Source organism: Podarcis liolepis (assembly GCF_965112155.1).
Source record: "Podarcis liolepis genome assembly, chromosome: 3".
In the NCBI taxonomy this organism is placed as follows: domain Eukaryota; kingdom Metazoa; phylum Chordata; class Lepidosauria; order Squamata; family Lacertidae; genus Podarcis; species Podarcis liolepis.
Genome location: NC_139557.1, coordinates 123,468,424 through 123,488,364, shown reverse-complemented (window position 1 = coordinate 123,488,364; position 19,941 = coordinate 123,468,424). Strand labels below are relative to the sequence as shown.

Genomic DNA, 19,941 nt, shown 5'->3' with positions numbered 1-19,941 from the left:
TGCTTAAGCTATTCTTCCGCGGTAATTACATAGTAAGAGCAAAGGATGGCATGGCCAAATTACATGCAATAGGTTCATGTTCATGTTCATTCAGGACTATGGTTGATCCAGTTATCCTTTGTGCTGTTGCATCAATACTGCGCCTATGTACCCAACTTACATTTTTTCATAAATATTTATTGAGCTTGAGATTAATGGTTTCAAACACTATAATATTGAGAATGATTTCTTGGAGGTGGAGTGGTAAGCCAATTTGCCTGCGAAATCCCCTTATCCCATAAATGCCAACTTGACCACTTTGATGCGCAGAACTGGCACTGTTTACAGGTGCCACAGAAATACTCATTCCACATTTGTGAGGACTCAATCTTCTAGTGTTGCAACACCTGGCCTGTGGAACTCCCTGCCTATTGATGTCAGGCAAGTGCCTTCCCTGTGGTTTTTCTTTTTTTGGCACCACCTAAAAACATCCTTAGGGACGCAGGTGGCACTGTGGGTTAAACCAAAGAGCCTAGGGCTTGCTGATCAGAAGGTCGGCGGTTCGAATCCCCACGATGGGGTGAGCTCCCGTTGCTCGGTCCCTGCTCCTGCCAACCTAGCAGTTCAAAAGCACGTCAAAGTGCACGTAGATAAATAGGTACCACTCCGGTGGGAAGGTAAATGGCGTTTCTGTGCGCTGCTCTGGTTTGCCAGAAGCGGCTTAGTTATGCTGGCCACATGACCCAGAAGCTGTACGCCGGCTCCCTCGGCCAATAAAGCGAGATGAGTGCCGCAACCCCAGAGTCGTCCACCACTGAACCTATTGGTCAGGGGTCCTTTTACCTTTACCTTTATAAACATCCTTAGAAACACTAAACATTTGGGCAAGATTCTGATTCCTCTGCTCACAAGTCACTTAACCCCACCCGGGGCCCCAGAAACTGACAGCTTCTCGGTTTCCCAATGCAGAAACAGTTTTTTCCCAGAGCACCAGAGGTTAATCTCCTGATCAATAGCTAAGATTTATGTCTGACCACAATCTATCTCCATGTAATTATTTCCGTCAGCAGCCTGCCAACAAAAGACGTTCAATCCGCCATGTTCTTCCCCTGGAAGTTATTATTATGATCTTTTAAATGATTCCCCCGACTATGTCTTTAGCTTTTCCTGTTTTATCTGTAAGTTGCCTCGAGTCCCTATCAGGGGTGAGAGGCGGGGTATAAATGAATGAATGAATTTACTGAAGAGAGATAGATAATTGATTACAGTCGGAGACCAGCTTATAAAACACACTTGGGGGTACACTCCCAGAAAGAAAACAAACAGTTAAAACAATGTACAACAATAAATTTAAATTTTATAAATGCGATAAGCATGTTGTTGTTGTTTAGTTGTTTAGTCGTGTCCGACTCTTCGTGACCCCCTGGACCAGAGCACGCCAGGCACTCCTGACTTCCACTGCCTCCCCCAGTTTGCTCAAACTCATGCTGGTAGCTTCGAGAACACTGTCCCACCATCTCGTCCTCTGTCGTCCCCTTCTCCTTGTGCCCTCCATCTTTCCCAACATCAGGGTCTTTTCCAGGGAGTCTTCTCTTCTCATGAGGTGGCCAAAGTCTTGGAGCCTCAGCTTCAGGATCTGTCCTTCCAGGGAGCACTCAGGGCTGATTTCCTTCAGAATGGAGAGGTTTGATCTTCTTGCAGCCCATGGGACTCTCAAGAGTCTCCTCCAGCACCATAATTCAAAAGCACCCTTTCTTCGGCGATCAGCCTTCTTTATGGTCCTACATGCAGCGGCGTAGCGTGGGTTGTCACCACTCGGGGCAAGGCAAGTAATTTGCGCCCCCTAACCTGGGGCAAGGCAAGTAATTTGCACCCCCTAACCCGGGGCAAGGCAAGTAATTTGCACCCCCTAACCCCTAACCTGCCGCCGCTGCTAGCTTCTTCTTGCTGCTGCCTGGTCTGGTGTGGTTCTCTCCCGCGCTCAGCGCTGCGCTGGGCGGCCGCTGCACTGTCCCTCCCCCAGATAGTCCCTCACTCTCTCTCCGCACCACACGCCTGGCACCCCCCCCCCTCCACAGTGGGCGGCGACCCAGCAGCTAGGATTGGATTCGCACAGCCAGCACTGCAGTGAGAGAGAGTGAGTGAGCCAGGTAGGGGCAGAGAGCTGCGAGTGCGCCCCCCCCAGATGTTGCGCCCAGTGCGTCCGGGCCCCCCTGCACCCCCCACGCTACCCCACTGCCTATATGCGATAAGCATATAGACTCTTAAAACTTTAAGCTAAGCTACTGCGTAGATATGTCCCAGAGTCACCCATGGAACTGAGTTTGGGGATTTTCTCATGAAGTAGTTTGAGTCGGGGGAATGGTCTGCGCCTGCAGAGAATTTACTGAACATCTTAATAACAATTCAACCCAAATCATTGAATGGTTCAAGAATAATTCATGGAAAGGGAGGCAGTTTGGAGGGGTGGGGGCTCTCTGCTGCAGCTGTGTCCATGCACGATCTGGCTAGCTGGATGGCCGGTGGGTGGGATGGACGGACAGACACAACCCTCTGAATTTACAACCAACCTTTCCTCAAGCGGCTCCCTGCCAAGGTTTTCAGCCGAGAAGTGAAGCCTGCAGGCCAGCTGAGCTGAGCTCCTTGCTGTGAAATCCACCTGCAAAAAACACAGAGAGGTACCTGCTTGCCTGGAGCTACAGATTTCGTTTGCTGCCGACAGAGGAAGCGTTGAGACACCTCGCACTGTTTCCCTAGAACCGCAGGCTGAAAGATACCTAGCTGAGCATCTATTCCGCACATCGGCTGTTGGGCGGCGAGTCTGAGCAACCTCAGCAAAGTCCTGCTGTCCCTCCTGCTTGTGAGGAGACCCTCCCTGGGTCACCTCGTGAACTGCAAGGGCTCTCCAGGGTGCTCCCCACTTCCAGGGGGCATGAGCTTCTTTTGGAAAAGATTTCTATTCCTATTCTTTGGGGTGGAGTGGTTTAATTTTGATACTAGACAACAGGCACGTCCAACTCCCGAGAGACTATGATCTACTCCCAGTTTAAAAACACTGGCGGTGATCTACTGGCAGTTGTTAAGCTTTTTTTAGGGGGGAGGCAAGAGTTGTTGAGTTTTTTGTTGTTAATCGTGGCCAACCGGTTGGACATCGCTGCTATACTACCTTCGTTCTCAAACGCCATCTGTTCCGGAGGTCTGTTCCAAAACCAAAGCGTTCCAAAACCAAGACGTGCTTTCCCACAGGAAGCAATGCAAAATGGATTAATCTGTTCCAGACTTTTAAAAACAACCCCTAAAACAGCAATTGAACATGAATTTTATGATCTAACGAGACCATTGATCCATAAAATTCTCTCCACTCTCGAGGTTGCAAAGCACAGCACTTGATCTCCTCTCTATTTAAATCTCCCTTTGTGTAAAGATTTTCAAAAGGGATACATGACAAATCTGAAGAATCATGAATTGTGCAGGCTGTTTATGTTAGCCAGATTTAATATGTTTCCCTCAATGATCGTGAGAGGAAGATATTTAGCTCTCCCAGAAGCAGAGCGTCTCTGCAAATGTAGTAAACAGGAACCTGGTACTTTGGAGCATATTTTCTTTTCGTGTGATTTTGGCATTTATGCCAGAAGACAATTATTAGAGGCCTTACAACTCAATAGGCTGATTTCTATGCTACCAACGCTACAGGACCTGCTTTTGGACAGGAATGATCAAATTACTTTGATAGTGGCTGAATTTTTGAGTGTTGTCCATGTAGAAAGACTGGGCCATTATAAAGAGATTTCGTGGTTCTTAACTGATCGGTGATGTGGTAGTGTTGTGTTGTATTATATATGCAAATTGATTTCCTCTGGAGTTAAAGATCTGACCAGGACAAACCTTGTTGTGTTGAGCTCCTATGTTGCACAATTTGTATACGGTGTCTGTTTGATAATGTGTGGTTTGCTATGCCTAATAAAGGATATTTGATTTGAGAAAGCTCCTTGACCATGTGTGTGTTGAACCCAGACCCAGCTGTGTTTGTCCAACCTCTGGGTTGGACTAGATGACCCTTGGTGTCCCTGCAATTCTAGGCTTCTGTTTCTCACCCATTTTCCGGCTCTTCTCTTACTCTCTCCGGCTCAGCCAGGCCTGACTCTGCTCAAAATAAAAAAATTCCTTCCAGTAGCACCTTAAAGACCAACTAAGTTAGTTCTTGGTATGAGCTTTCGTGTGCATGTACACTTCTTCAGATACACTGAAACAGAAGTTGCCAGATCCTTCTATATAGTGAGAAGGTGGGGAGGGGTATTACTCAGAGGGAATTTCAGAAATAGACTGGAAAGAGAAGCTGCTGAATTGCAACTCATTACCAAACTTAAAACCACGGAGAGACCTGGTTTGAACAAAGACATTGGATTCTTATCTCATTATACATGACTAAGCCATTTTTCACCTTCTCACCCCTTGCCTTTTCCTGTAAGACCTATTGCAGTCGTTAAGAGTCGTCAACAGGCTCATCTCAGCTATCTGCCAATCTCCCATTCCCACCACCCTTCTGAGTAATACCCCTCCCCACCTTCTCACTATATAGAAGGATCTGGCAACTTCTGTTTCAGTGTATCTGAAGAAGTGTGCATGCACACGAAAGCTCATACCAAGAACTAACTTAGTTGGTCTTTAAGGTGCTACTGGAAGGAATTTTTTTATTTTGACTATGGCAGACCAACACGGCTACCTATCTGTAACTGACTCTGCTCAATATCCTTCGTTCCCCACGAGATCCACCTATTTATAGGTCCTCTCGCTTGCTTCACAGTTTCTCTGGGATTTGTTCACAGACGTCTGTGCGTCACGATCAGGTCTGGGAATTGGAGACTGTCTCCCAGGGGTGCCTCCTCACTCGCTCCTTGAGGGTGTCACATTCCTGCAGAGTTTAAAACACCCACCCTGCGTGCATTTTCTGCAAAGGCTGCGAGGGCCACACGGGAGGGATGCAGGGGCCAGAAGGCAGCATCTGCAGGCTACACCACAGATTTACACAACCCAAATCTATTGCCTTGGCACCAGCTGCCATGGGTTGCTTCCCTGACCTACTGGGTCACTATTTTGGGGGTCTGCCAGAGGGAGAATCGTAGAACTAGATTTCTTTCCACAGGGCCTGTAAGACAGAGTTGTTCCGCCTAACCTTTGGGCTTGGAATCAACTTGATCCCCTTCCCCTCTTTCCTTTCTCCCTTTGTGATGGAACTCCTATTTGGGGACTTCCCTGGCTTCTTTCTGGCCCACGTAGGACCAGTCTGGATAGTTGGCCTTGGTGAAGATTTGGCATTTTCATCCCCCAAAAGTTTTTGATTTGCGTTTCTACTGAAATGAGGCTGCATTTTAATGTTGTACTTTAATCTTGTTTTTAAGGTGTATTTTATTCAATTGTTTGGAATGTGCTTTGCTACTAACTTACTAGTGTGAGTGAGAAAGGATAATATTTAATTAATATATCCTCTCCTACCGTCCACAACATTCCCACACTGGGAGTTGAACCAGGAACCTTCTCTATGTGAAACTAGCACTCTGCAACTGAGCCACGGCCATTTGCCACATCTTTGAACTATCCTTCGCTGGGGAGCAAGGATGGAAGAGCGCTCTTGCCTCCAGGTTTTGTTTGTGGACTTCTTAGCGGCTTCTGGTTAGCCGCATCAGGATGTGAAACGTGCTGCTCCTTCGGTCTGATCCTGCGGGGACTGAGGGCAGAGATCCCACTCTGCCAAGACAGTCCAAGGGTGGCAAATCCCAGAGATATCAGCTGATTTCCTGGGGCAATTCATCATATCAGCATTAAGTAGCTTTTGAATTCTTTTGCCGGCTGGTTGTAATGTGAAAGAACATCATCTGGAGAAATCACGATGAGCTGAAGATGTACTTGCTAATGCTAAATGACAGGGAGCCTCCTGGGGTCTTGAGTTCATCATTTAACTTTATTTTATCTTCACTGCCATGACTTCTGCTCTTGGATTTACTGCGGCCATTTGGAATCCTATCCCCTATCACTGAAAGCGCATAAAGCTCGTCTGTATTTGTTATCGCCTGCCAATTGGGGTACTTACTCCAATTAATCATAGAATCACAGAATGAAAGAATCATAGCATGAAGGGACCCCCAAGGGTCATCCAGTCCAAGCCCCTGCCATGCAGTGTCCTCAACTAGATCAAACATGACAGGTGGTCATCCGACCTCTGCTTAAAAACCTCCAAGGAAGGACAGCCCACAACCTCCTGAGGGCAGTGGCGTAGCGTGGGGGGTGCAGGGGGGGCCGGCCGCACCGGGCGCAACACCTGGGAGTTAGGGTCAGGGGGCGCAAATCCACGGGTTAGGGGGCGCAAATTACTTGCCTTGCCCCGGGTGCTGACAACCCACACTACGCCACTGCCTGAGGGAGACCATTCCACTATCCAACAGCTCTTACTGTCAGAAAGTTTTTTCTGATGTTTAGTTGGAATCTCCTTGTAACTTGAAGCCATGGTATCTGAAGAAGTGTGCTTGCACACGAAAGCTCATACCAAGAACTAACTTAGTTGGTCTTTAAGGTGCTACTGGAAGGAATTTTTTTGTTTTGAAGCCATGGGTTCGAGTCCTACCCTCCAGAGCAGGAGAAACCAATCTTCTTCCATCTTCCATGTGATAGCCCTTGAGATATTTGAAGACGGCTCTCCTATCTCTTCTCAGTCTCCTCTTTTCCGGGCTAAACATCCCCAGCTCCTTCAACCGTTCCTCATCAGGCTTGGCTTCCAGACCCTGGATCATTTTAGTCACCCTTCTCTGCACACATGGGTGTAGCCAGGATTTTTGTTTGGGGGGGGGGGAGAGACCTCAGTTAGCTATATATTTTTATTGATTTGGGGGGGAGGGCAGCTGCCCCCTGCCCTCCTTGACTTCCAGCTTGTCAATACCTGTCTTAAATTGTGTCTCTGTACTATACTTCTCTATAATATACACTATACGTCTATTGATGCAGCCTAGAATAGCATTAGCCCTTTTTGCTGCTGCATCATGACACAGTGGTACAGTGGACGCTCGGGTTGTGAACGTGATCCGTGCGGGATGCGTCTGCACACGTGCGAGTTGCAGTTTAGTGCTTCTGCGCATGTGCGACCGCTGAAACCCTGAAGTAACCCGAAAAAACCAAACACAACCCGAAAAAACACAACCTGCAGAGTCTGTAACACGAGGTATTACTGTACCTTGGTTTATGAACTTTATCCGTTCCGGAAGTCTGTTCTTAAACTAAAACTGTTCCTAAACCAGGGCACACTTTCCCTAATGAGGCCTCCCGCCGCCGGTGCCCTTCCACTGTTCGGATTCTGTTCTTAGACCGAGGTAAAGTTCTCAAACCAAGACACTATTTCTGGTTTCACGGAGTTTGTAAACCAAATCGTTCTTAAACCAGACGGTTCTTATACCGAGGTACCACTGTATATGATATCCACCCTCAGAATGTGGAATGGTCTCCCTCTGGAGGTGGTGGACCCCCAATCCTTTGAAGTGTTTCAGCAGAGGCTGGATGCCCGTCTTTTAGGGATGCTTTAGCTGAGATTCCGGCATTGCAGAGGGGGCTGGACTAGAGAACCTTTGAGGTCCCTTCCAACTCTCCAATTCTATCATTCTATGATCATTCTCTGGGAGAAATAGAATTAGGGAGTGCAAAGCCTTACACTGAGTGGCTTCCTCACATCCTTAAATGCAAACTCCAGACTGTGGGATGTGATCCATGAGAGGCAGTCAAGTACAACATACCTTGTAATGCTAGAGAAGACAAGTGAGGGAATGTTTGGTCCAGCCAGTCGAAACTTCCTGTTGCTCCCGGCTGGAGCAACCTTCCTTTTCCCTGTGATAGAAGGTGGGTGTGACCTTACCTGTCCAGGTAACAAAAGGACGAGTCGCACAGCACCCTTCCCTCTTTTTGACTCCCTCCTTCGTTGGACCAGCTTTTAGCTAGGACTGTTCTGCTAGCTCTCAGCTAGCAGAAGCACTGAGATTATTCCTCCATATGGGGTAGATCCACATGAGACTGAGATTATTCATGAAATTGAGATTATTTATGAGCACTGAGATTATTCCTCCATATGAGGTAGAGCCACATGTACATATTTGTAACTAAGTCTGCCTTCAGGAATCCAACTGTGAACTGATGTATGTAAACGTCTTCTATTGACTTTGAATAAGATTGTGGCTTCTTTATTCTTTTAAGAGGGATTCAAGGGAATTTACCAGGAATTATACAATTCAATCTGAGACAGACTGAATTGTATAATAGTGAGAGACTCACACATGGGCTCCATGATTACTGCAGATGGTGACTGCAGCCACGAAATTAAAAGACTCCTGCTTCTTGGGAGAAAAGCAATGACAAACCAAGACAGCATCTTAAAAAGCAGAGACATCACCTTGCCAACAAAGGTCCGTATAGTAAAAGCTATGGTTTTCTCAGTAGTGATGTATGGAAGTGAGAGCTGGACCATAAAGAAGGCTGATCGCCGAAGAATTGATGCTTTCGAATTGTGGTGTTGGAGGAGACTCTTGAGAGTCCCATGGACTGCAAGAAGATCAAACCTCTCCATTCTGAAGGAAATCAGCCCTGAGTGCTCACTGGAAGGACAGATCCTGAAGCTGAGGCTCCAGTTCTTTGGCCACCTCATGAGAAGAGAAGACTCCCTGGAAAAGACCCTGATGTTGGGAAAGATGGAGGGCACAAGGAGAAGGGGACAATAGAGGACGAGATGGTTGGACAGTGTTCTCAAGGCTACCAGCATGAGTTTGACCAAACTGCAGGCGGCAGTGGAAGACAGGAGGGCCTGGCGTGCTCTGGTCCAGGGGGTCACAAAGAGTCGGACACGACTAAACGACTAAACAGCAACAACAACAACAACAACAACAATGAGAGGCTCACACGAGCCTGCAACCAGCTATCTGCTGTGCATGTAAAAAGGGGAATGTAACTCTGTTAAGTAAAGGAACTTGCTAGCGCAAGTTAGGAAGGATATTAATAAACAATATATCTTCTCCTGCCACCCTGAGCATTCCCACACCGACAGGAAGAACCTTCTAATTCTCCGCCATTCCCGATGCAAATCGGAGGCAGCTCACAGCAATACAGTATTAAAACCAGAAGCAGCAAACAGGATTCTTCGGCTGGAGGCAGACACATTTAATAACCGCCAAAGCCTACTGGCTTTGAGAGAGGGTTGATTTCGATTTGGCGATAGATGGTCTTAACATTTTAATAACGTTTCTCATCCCCTGCCATGTCGTAAAAGTTGCATTCAAAGAGGAGTCTCTGCGACGGAGCAATAAAAAGCGAATGCTGATCTATATACATGCCCAGGATTAAGAGCTCCTCTCCTTAGCGTGTCTGATGGGTTTGATTCGTCAGCCGGCTACCTCGATGGTACTCATCCGTCTCTTGGGGTCCCAGGCTTTGACGTATTTATAGCAAAGAAGTCTGATCAAATTATTATTATTATCTATTGAATTTACCATATTTTTCGCTCTATAACATGCACCTGACCATAACACGCACATAGTTTTTAGAGGAGGAAAACAAGAAAAAAATATTCTAAACGAAACAGTGGATGTATGATTTTTGTGGTTCATGCTGTGGCCACAGACATGTGATCTGACGGTGAGTTTGGGGTAGCCCAATGCAAAAATCCTGCGGATCCATGTGGATCCGTGCTTTGCAACCACGTTTTAAGTGGGGAGGGAAGGAAAAGCACTCAAGGGACAAGTGTGGGGTGGGTGGAGAAGGATGCTGCTAATAATGCAGAAGAGGGGTATAAGGAGAGAAGGCTCCTCTCCTCTCCCGCTTTGCTCCTTTAAAGTCTCTGCTTCTCTCCCTCCTCCCTGGCTTGCTGAAAAACTTTGCTGCTATTTAGCCAGCTGAGTGGGGAAGAGAGAGGGACAGAGAGCCTGCTTGCGAAAAACTTTGCTGCTATTTAGTGAGCTGTTCTCTCCCTCCTCCCTGACTCGCTGAAAAAAACAGCTCCGGACTCGCTTAAGCGGCTCCTCTCCCACTTTGCTCCTTTAAAGCAAGCAGGCTCTCTGTCCCTCTCTCCTCCCCACTCAGCGGCTCTTCTCCCACTTTGCTGTTTCAAAGCGAGCCACGGAGGAGGGAAGGAAGGGGAATCATGGATCCTCTGCTCACGACTGCAGCAGATCCCCCCCGCCACCTGTAGGCATTCCCTCCATAACATGCACAGACATTTCCCCTTAGTTTCTAGGAGGAAAAAAGTGAGTGTTATGGTGCAAAAAATACGGAATATACTGCTCTATACCTGGAGGTTTCAGGGCGTTTCACAGAATATAATTGTACAAGGATGAGATGTAATGCAAAAAAATGTTTTTTATGGGATTTCCATACAGGGTTTTATTGATTCACACTATTTCTTTTCCACTTAATATATATATATAAATCTCTAAGAAAATGAAATCTCATACAGAAAATGAAAGCAACAACAGACAACTTAAAGGTAAAGGTAAAGGTAAAGGGACCCCTGACCATTAGGTCCAGTTGTGACCGACTCTGGGGTTGCGGTGCTCATCTCACTTTATTGGCCGAGGGAGCCGGCGTACAGCTTCCGCGTCATGTACAGCTGGCGAACCAGAGCAGCGCACGGAAATGCCATTTACCTTCCCGCCGGAGTGGTACCTATTGATCTACTTGCACTTTGACGTGCTTTCGAACTGCTAGGTTGGCAGGAGCAGGGACCGAGCAACGGGAGCTCACCCCGTCACGGGGATTCGAACCGCCGACCTTCTGATTGGCAAGCCCTAGGCTCTGTGGTTTAACACACAGTGCCACCCGCATCAACAGACAACTTAAATCACAACAAACGCCACAAGAGCACACTGCTCGCGTTCAAAAATGTCACGTTATTCCATTGCTAATGCACGTAAAGCAATTTTTCAGGTCTTTTGCGCCGGGACACAACCCATTTGGCCTAGTGCAATTTCAGAAAAGGTTACTTTCAGTCGGAGACTGATACAGACTAAAGCAAAACCGCAAAGGTTTCCGGACAGTTGGGTAGGATATTATTCCATGAACCATGGATCAAAATACAGTTTTTACATCTATTTGCTAGAAATAGATATATCTCTATGGATGCCAGAGACCACACAGACTTTTGACAATTGCCTCACTTTCTGTTTGTTATCTGCATAAATGAGTCACAATCAGGCCAGATTAATACAGCAATAAAAATAAAATGAGAGGACATTTATAAATATGTAACAATGCTCTTTTAAGGGCTTACCTACACCAATGTTCCAGGGGATAAGCTTGGTGATATGCTTTCTTGTATATTTCTTTATTTTTGTTATATATATATTTGTGTGTGCGTGTGTGTAAGAGTTTGGGTTTTAAGCTGTATGCCAGACACTTCTAACCCCTGGATGCAGCAAATGTTAAAATATAAGCCAGTCTGGCTTCCTGGTGAGATGGTCGCTTGGGTGATGGGCCATTCAGGTGTGAGACAGCGAATGGATGGGACCCCCTTTCTCAGTAGACAAAGCCAGAGTTGAGTTTGACAGTGACGTGGGCCAGAGAAAGAGCAGCAAGTTAGAAAGAGAGTCCGAACATGTTTGACTGAACTGAAAACTATGGAGAGACCTGATCTGAATAGAGATGCTGGATTCTTGTCTCATTGCACATGCTAAGGCTATTTTTGGTCATCTGCATACATAGAATCATAGAATCATAGAGTTGGAATAGACCCCAAGGGCCATCGAGTCCAACCCCCTGCCAAGCAGGAAACACCATCAGAGCACTCCTGACATATGGTTGTCAAGCCTCTGCTTAAAGACCTCCAAAGTAGGAGACTCCACCACACTCCTTGGCAGCAAATTCCACTGTCGAACAGCTCTTACTGTCAGGAAGTTCTTCCTAATGTTTAGGTGGAATCTTCTTTCTTGTAGTTTGGATCCATTGCTCCGTGTCCGCTTCTCTGGAGCAGCAGAAAACAACCTTTCTCCCTCCTCTATGTGACATCCTTTTATATATTTGAACATGGCTATCATATCACCCCTTAGCCTCCTCTTCTCCAGGCTAAACATGCCCAGCTCCCTTAGCCGTTCCTCATAAGGCATCGTTTCCAGGCCTTTGACCATTTTGGTTGCCCTCCTCTGGACACATTCCAGTTTGTCAGTGTCCTTCTTGAACTGTGGTGCCCAGAACTGGACACAGTACTCCAGGGTTACTATCCCTGGCTTTTTCCTGTAGGATTAATTGCAGTCGTTAACAGTCGTCAACAGGTTGACCATACCCATTGAGTCGATCACCCATTTCCTACTACCCTTCTGAGAAAACCCCCTCCCCACCCTATATAAGGGTATGGTGACTTCTGTTTCAGTGTATCTGAAGAAGTGTTCATGCACACGAAAGCTTATACCCAGAACAAACTTAGTTGGTCTCTAAGGTGCTACTCAGAATTTTATTTATTTATTTCGACTGTGTCAGACCAATACGGCTACCTACCTGAATGTTTGACTTCTGTTTGAATCCAAGGCTTCGGCTATGGGAGAAACAGGGGTGTTAATGCCGTGAACCCTTCCATTGTAGACTCAGGTTGTACATATGTGTAAATAAACCATACAGTCATACATTGGGTTAAATGTGCTTCAGGCTGAGCGTTTTCAGGTTACACTCCGCGGCAACCCAGAAGTAACAGAGTGCGTTACTTCTGGGTTTCGCCGCTCGCGCATGCGCAGACGCTCAAAATGATGTCATGTGCATGCACGGAAGCGTCGAATCGTGACCCGCGCATGCACAGACATGGGTTGCGTTCGCTTCAGGATGCAAATGGGGCTCTGGAACGGATCCCGTTCGCATCCAAAGGTACCACTGTATATCATAAAAGGAATCATGGATCTTGGATAAGCCCCACTGGACCCCTGGAATCTCCCACCACTCAGAAGTTGGGGGTGGTGTGCAACCTTCCTTCCTTCCTTCCTTCCTTCCTTCCTTCCTTCCTTCCTTCCTTCCTTTCTTTCTTTCTTTCTTTCTTTCTTTCTTTCTTTCTTTCTTTCTTTCTTTCTTTCTTTCTTCTGCTATTTATCCATACACACAACAAACTTAATACAGATTAAGACATACCATATTTTTTGCTCTATAAGACTCACTTTTTCCCTCCTGAAAAGTAAGGGGAAATGTGTGTGCGTCTTATGGAGCGAATGCAGGCTGCGCAGCTATCCCAGAAGCCAGAACAGCAAGAGGGATCGCTGCTTTCACTGCGCAGCAATTTCTCTTGCTGTTCTGGCTTCTGAGATTTAGAATATTTTTTTTCTTGTTTTCCTCCTCCTAAAACTAGGTGCGTCTTGTGGTCTGGTGCGTCTTATAGAGCGAAAAATACGGTAAATATCTGGGTAGACTTGTCTAAACAAGAATGTTTTCAGTAGGAACCGAAAAGAGAACAGGGAAGCACCCGCTTCGTGTCAATAGGCAGGGAGTTCCGCAGTGTAGGCGCTGCAACACTCAAAGATGGAGTGGAAGAGGTATTTTGTGGTGCCTGGAGCAGTGCCAGTTCCCCCAGTCGAAGTGGCTCAGTGGGTGTATATGGAGAAAAGCATACTGATGCTAAGAGCTCCTCTTGGCCCAACTATCGACACGTTTCTTCTGGGTTCTGTGCTGTTCTGCAAAAGCTAAATGTTGTTTTTCTCCTTGGCTCCTGCAGGCCTCTCCTTCTACACCCGAGTGATCGAGAACTGCGAGGATGAAGCACCATTTGATGAGGTAAGGAAGGAGGAGGGGGCTTTTTTATCTGCAGCAAGGAGTACCCCTGCCTCAGACTAAAGTTCCCACAATGGGTGGTACAGCTTTCTAGGGGGCAATGGGGGGGTGCTAAGAGGCAATGGGGTGGCAGGGGGTTGCTGGAGGTATGAATGCCTTCTCTGACTTTGAAAAGCTGGTATCGCTGGGCCAATTAATCCGTTTTGTGGAGTTAATTAAACTAGATATTTCTGATTGGATAGGACCATCATCATGCAATTAATTGTTACTGTTTTGGATTTTATGATGTGGTTCTCTTCCTTAGTGGGTTGTGCAAACTGCTATTCTGAATAATGCTTTTTATAGGGTACAGGATGAGTTTATGGAACCAAGCCACTGGCAGCTCCAAAATATTTGGGAACTACTAGACGAAGGGATGCCGGGCATGGTTTAAAGTGCTGGTTTAGAACACCCTAAACTGTTTGGACCTAGGATGGCGAAAGAACCACTCACTCCTGTCCGTCAAGTGAGATGCTTGCCTGACTCTTACCATCCAAAGCGAGGCTGGTGGCAAACAGGGGCAGGACGGGGCCTCTGGCGTGGTGGCACCAAGGCTTTGGAATCATCTTGCCAGGGAAGGACACTCAACCCTTATTGTGATGGGACTTTAAGAATGTTCTTAGGTGTGTCTCGGTGGGGATGAAGGTGAGACGGACAGAGATCTCCAGGGAGTTTTCTTCTTTGCAATTCTCTATTTTTTTAATTTTCATTTTATAGTGTGTGCAAATATCAGTGCTTTTTCTTTTCTGGAATGGATCGTTTGACTTGCACCATCCACTTTGTTGTGGGAAGGCTAGAGTGTACAGTTTTGAAAACAATGTCGAGTTATACGATGCCTGCCTTTGCCCTTGGCACAAATTTCAGAGAATCATAGAATGGGAAGGGATCCAAAGGGTCATCTAGGAAGAAGTAAGGACACCCCTGAATTGAACTAGAGGACCATTCTGTTCCCTTCCAACCCTACAATTCTATGATGATTCACCTGGCAGGTGTATCGCAGGTAATGTGCTCAGGAGAGTCTCTGCAAAGATATTCCCATTTCCCAGAAAGTTCAGGCCTATCCTTGCATCCTTGGTTTATGTGCAGAAGGGAGAAAGTATGAAATATCAAGAAACAACACAACACTTTTCAGGCAGGATGATTGCCCAGATGTTCTGTGGGCTGAGAAAATATCTGTGTGCATCCTTCGGATGTAGGAATGATGTGTCAGACAGATTTTTGAAACCTCCCTTTTTTACAGGTTTTGAAAGCTGGAGAGGAAAATGCACTGAATGTTTGAACCAGCTGCTGGTTTCTAAAGAGGCAACACAGCAACAGCAGCTGGGTAGAAAAGTTTGCAAAAAAAAAAGAGGTTTCTAAAATGATGCCTTGCATGGAGAAAGAGGAGGGAGGAAAGCTTTTGTCTCTCTCTCTCTCTCTCTCTCTCTCTCTCTCTCTCTCTCTCTCTGGCATCTTGTGAAGCTAAATGTTTGAAGAACCAGAGCAGCGAAAAGAAAGGACTTTTCCATGCAGTGTGTGGTTAACCAGTGGAACTCCCTGCCACAGGAGGCAGTCATGGCCAACAACTTGGATGGTTTTAAATGTGGATTGGACAATTTTATGGAGGAGTAGAGGGCAGGGCTTTGCTGTGGCTTCACCGTCGGAGGCAGCAACGCGTCTGAATCTCATTTGCTGGAAACTGTAGGAGGGAAGAGGGCTCTGGTGCTCAGGTCACAGAATCATTTGTAGAGTAGGAAGGGACCCTGAGGGTCATCTAGTCCAACCCCCTGCAATGCAGGAATCTCAGGTAAAGCATCCGCGACAGCCTTTCCTAAGGGGTTTCCCATTAGGGTAGCCTTTCTCAACCCGTGTGTCCCCAGATGTTGTTGGACTACAACTCCCATCACCCCCAGCTAGCAAGGCCAGAGCTCAGGGATGATGGGAGTTGTAGTCCAACAACATCTGGGGACCCACAGGTTGAGAACCGCTGCATTAGGGCATCTGGTTGGCCACTGCGAGAACAGGACGCTGGACTAGGTGGGCCGCTGGCCTGATCCTGCAGGCCCTTCTTACCATCTCAAATAGCTAGGGAATTGTAAAGGTAAAGGGATCCCTGACCATTAGGTCCAGTCGTGGCCGAATCTGGGGTTGCGGCGCTCATCTTGCTTTATTGGCCGAGGGAGTCGGCGTACAGCTGGACTAAGCCGCTTCTGGCGAACCAGAGCAGCGCACGGAAACGCCATTTATCTTCCCGCCGGAGTGGTACCTATTTATCTACTTGCACTTTGACGTGCTTTCGAACTGGTAGGTTGGCAGGAGCTGGGACCGAGCAACGGGAGCTCACCCGGTCGCGGGAATTCAAACTGCCTACCTTCTGATCGGCAAGTCCTAGGCTCTGTGGTTTAACCCAAAGCGCCACCCGCGTCCCTCTAGGGAATTGTACTTCTGCCCTTTTTCATGCCACGTCTGTGTGGGCTGGTTGGGGTTCTGTGGAGGGGATGTGTAATGGGCACTCTGCGCATGCTCCAAAGGAAACTTCTTTTTTTAAAAAAAACATTCCTTCACACACACACAGGCTGGAGTGAGCCTTTCTTTGACAACAGCCAACTCAAAGCAGACTCCCATCCCTGACCATGACCCTGACCCTGACCACCCACCGTGAGATGGTGGCTAATTCCTCTGCTGTTGCTCCCAAAGTTTCTCTGCTGAGTTTAGTGTCTGCAAAGCTGATTCTCCTCCTCTCGTTACATAAACCTCCGGTGCTGCAAACCTTACATAACTGCCTCCCTCACAGCGCCGCTTGCCAAGTTCTTAAAAACATTCAGGTTGCAGGAGACGGGTCCCCCTGGTTTTCCCTTCTTCCACCTCTTCTCTCTCTCTCTCTCTCCCCTCCTCCTGCCACTTTGCAGCAGATCCGAGTTCTCCTCTGCTGCAAAAAGCTCCTTTTCGCTTGCAACCTTCAGAGACAGTCAGCTATATGCAGAGGTGCCAATGTTGAAGGAGGCGAGGGGGTTGCTCCTTGCCTCAATGCCACTTTGAGGTTTGGAACCGGCAACGAGGGGGCAGGAATCCATTCCCTTATTTGCACTCCCCAAACCGGACGTGTGCAAACCAGAATTCAACAGCTCCCCACTGAAAATCTATGCTTTCCTGAATTTTCTGTGTAATAAACGAAAATCTGCCTTTATTTCCTTATGGGGGACACAAGAGCCCTTATAGAGTCCTTTGCAGGTTCTCCATCGGTCGGAGAAAAGAACAGAGGCCAAGCAGAGAATATTGGGAAGCAAAGCAGCTCGTAAGCCTGATCTTTATTGAACTCTTGCAACAGGGTGCTCCCCTCACACGCAAGAGAAGGAGGAGGACCCAGAACCCAGGTGTGTCCGCCCTTATATAGACATTTTAAATTGCCCGCTCTGGAGTTCAAGGCCACCCCAGAAACATCATACCTACATCACAGAAAGGGCGGTCTACAACAGAAATCTGAGTGCCTTGTTTACCTCCTGTCTGGCAGGTTACCTGTTAATGCTCACTTGATTGGATACCCTGGGGAGCCTGGCCAGTCTTTTGTAGTGACAAAGACTTAGTTCCTGAGCCAGGTCACAGGCTCACCCTATTCATACACAGATATACCCCTAAGACAGGTTTTGTGAAGGAAAAAACAATGGGGAGGCTTCTCCATTTTCCTTTGACCTTGCAGAGAAAACATTTGGTCAGTTTGGGAGCCAAAATGGCTCCAGGGCTGCACTCCTGTGCTGCCTCAGACATGTGGCCCATACATTTATGTACCTGTTTGCCTGGCACATCCATGAACATTTATTATATATATAAAAGACCTTAATTTTTTTTATTTCATCTGCAACAGTTTCCCCGAGCAAAGCAGGTGTCCCCCCTAAAGTGCATGTTAGGGGAGAACTTGAGCAAGAAATGTTTGCGTTGGTGAAAGCAATGCACAAAAATGCATTAGGTTAAGGGGAAGGCATATATTTTCCACACACAAAAGTATTTGCGAAGTGAAATGCACACACAAATATATGTGGATTTTGATGAGGACTTCTTAAAAAAATCACAGACTGATGTGGAAATGGGGAGCACTGGAAGACTGGAAAAATAAGAAACTGAAACTGATAAGAGTCTTCCATCACTACCTACAGTTCTCAGGGTGAGTCACCCCTGATTTTTTTTGTTACAAGTAGAATTAAGAAAATTTCAGCTGGGTTCTTGCTGGCAAAACCCCACCAGGAAGTTTGAACTGCCCACAGGTCATTTTCTTTGATTTGAGTGAGGCTTGCAGAGAATCCCTTACAACCCAGATGAAAGCAGAAAGGAAGACACATGACCTTATCATTTATCAGAGCTGAGCATCGAAGTTGCCTTTGTTCCAAACCCCCATCTTAATTGGACTTTTGTAATGACGTGTTTGATCCCTTTCACATTCTCATTTATCTTGCATGCTCATCTTAATTGGCACCAGCGCCCTAAGGGGTCCTTCTGCTGGGCCAGAAAGGGTAACATTTGCAGAATGACATGGTCACATCTCAGCCTCCCCAAGCTAGCTATCCTCCGGTTCCTAATTGAGTTACTCAAAGAAAACAGAATCCCGTCCCCCCATTCCTGCCGCTTATCAGCCTCCAAAAATTCCCCAGGTTTCTCTGAAGCCTCATTTGGTAGATTGATGTTCAAACTCTCAGTGTCAGAGTGTTTAGGGTGATCTGAGACCACACAGAGTTCATGCAATAGGAAAGGAGTTTGCTAAAATGGAGTTACAGTTACAGAAAACCAGGTTATTCTCCTCTGGAGCAAAATTGACAAAACAAAATAGATAAAAGCCTGTTGCAAAATGTGGTTGGCCAGCCATGCTTGATTAAGGGGTTCCTTTGCTCATTGGATGAGACCCGGGTGGTGCTGTGGGTTAAACCACTGAGCCTAGGACTTGCTGATCAGAGGGTCGGCGGTTCGAATCCCCGCAACGGGGTGAGCTCCTGTTGCTTGGTCCCAGCTCCTGCCAACCTAGCAGTCTGAAAGCACAAAGTGCAAGTAGATAAATAGGTACCGCTCTGGCGGGAAGGTAAATGGCGTTTCCGTGTGCTGCTCTGGTTCGCCAGAAGCGGCTTAGCCATACTGGCCACATGACCCGGAAGCTGTACGCCAGCTCCCTTGGCCAGTAAGGTGAGATGAGCGCCGCAACCCCAGAGTTGGTCACGACTGGACCTAACGGTCAGGGGTCCCTTTCCCTTTACCTTTTGCTCATTGGGCGGTGGTGAAATGGCAAAAGATATGCAATGTAATTTAGCATTTCGAGAGGGAAGGGCTGTTATTACTGAGCAGAGTGATCCCCCTTCCAACTAGAATGCCTTGGAGAGGCCGTCGGCAAAGTTTTGACAGACTTCTGGGTTTGCTCAAATGCCAAAAAGAGCCTCCCAAAAGTCAATTCTGGGTTGCCCGGCAACCAGCAGGCCGCCAAAGCCCAGATGGATGAACAGATGAACAGAAGCAGCTGCCTCGCATTCGTTCAGGAGGCCAATTTCAGTCTCCTCTCCCTCCTTCTGGAAAAGCAATAAGTAGTCAAGCCTGTGATAGGAGGATTTCAGGGGGTTATTCCTGCTGGGAAGGGGGTTGGACTAGATGCCCCTTGGTTCCCTTCCAATGCTACGATTCTTTGACTCTAGTAGAGCCCAGCACATCAAAGGCAAGGAGACCCGTGCTTGAGACTTCCCTCTATCCAATGGCTTGCAACCTGGCCACTTTTGGAGGGCCCTCCCCACTCTGTTAAGAATGAGGAACCTGTAGGGCATAGCTCAGGGTGGCCAAAAATAAGAATGTCTGCCATTTGCTGTTGCCTCCCCTTGTCCCTTGGCATCCAAAACGTTCAACCAGATTGTAGAAACCTGGGGGAAAAGAGCACCAATCCTCACGTCAAACTAAGAATAGAAGAACAGCTTGCTGGATCAAGCCAGTGATCCATCTTGTCCAGAATCCTGTTCTTGTGAGATGTAATCCACTGGGAGCAGTCAAGTACAACATTCCTTGTTTTCCTAGAGTGGACATGCAAGGGGATGTTTGGTTCAACCAGTTGAAACTTCCTGTTCCTCCTGGGCTGGAGCATCCCTCCTTTTGCATGTGATAGAAGGTGGGCGTGACCTAACCTGTCCAGGTAACAAAACGACGAGTCACGCAACACACCTC

The 19,941-nt window shown here is 47.2% G+C and overlaps 1 protein-coding gene across 18 annotated transcripts in view; it reads left to right on the top strand.

Annotated features, from left to right (window-relative positions):
* The window catches only part of OTOF (otoferlin), a 202,662-nt gene that overhangs the window by 9,108 nt on the left and 173,613 nt on the right, over positions 1 to 19,941 (top strand). For all 18 annotated transcript variants that reach the window (XM_083493990.1, XM_083493978.1, XM_083493987.1 and 15 more), the window contains exon 2: positions 13,685 to 13,743. In XM_083493990.1, the coding sequence (XP_083350116.1) occupies positions 13,685 to 13,743 (59 nt within the window). The remainder of the gene's footprint in view (positions 1 to 13,684; positions 13,744 to 19,941) is intronic.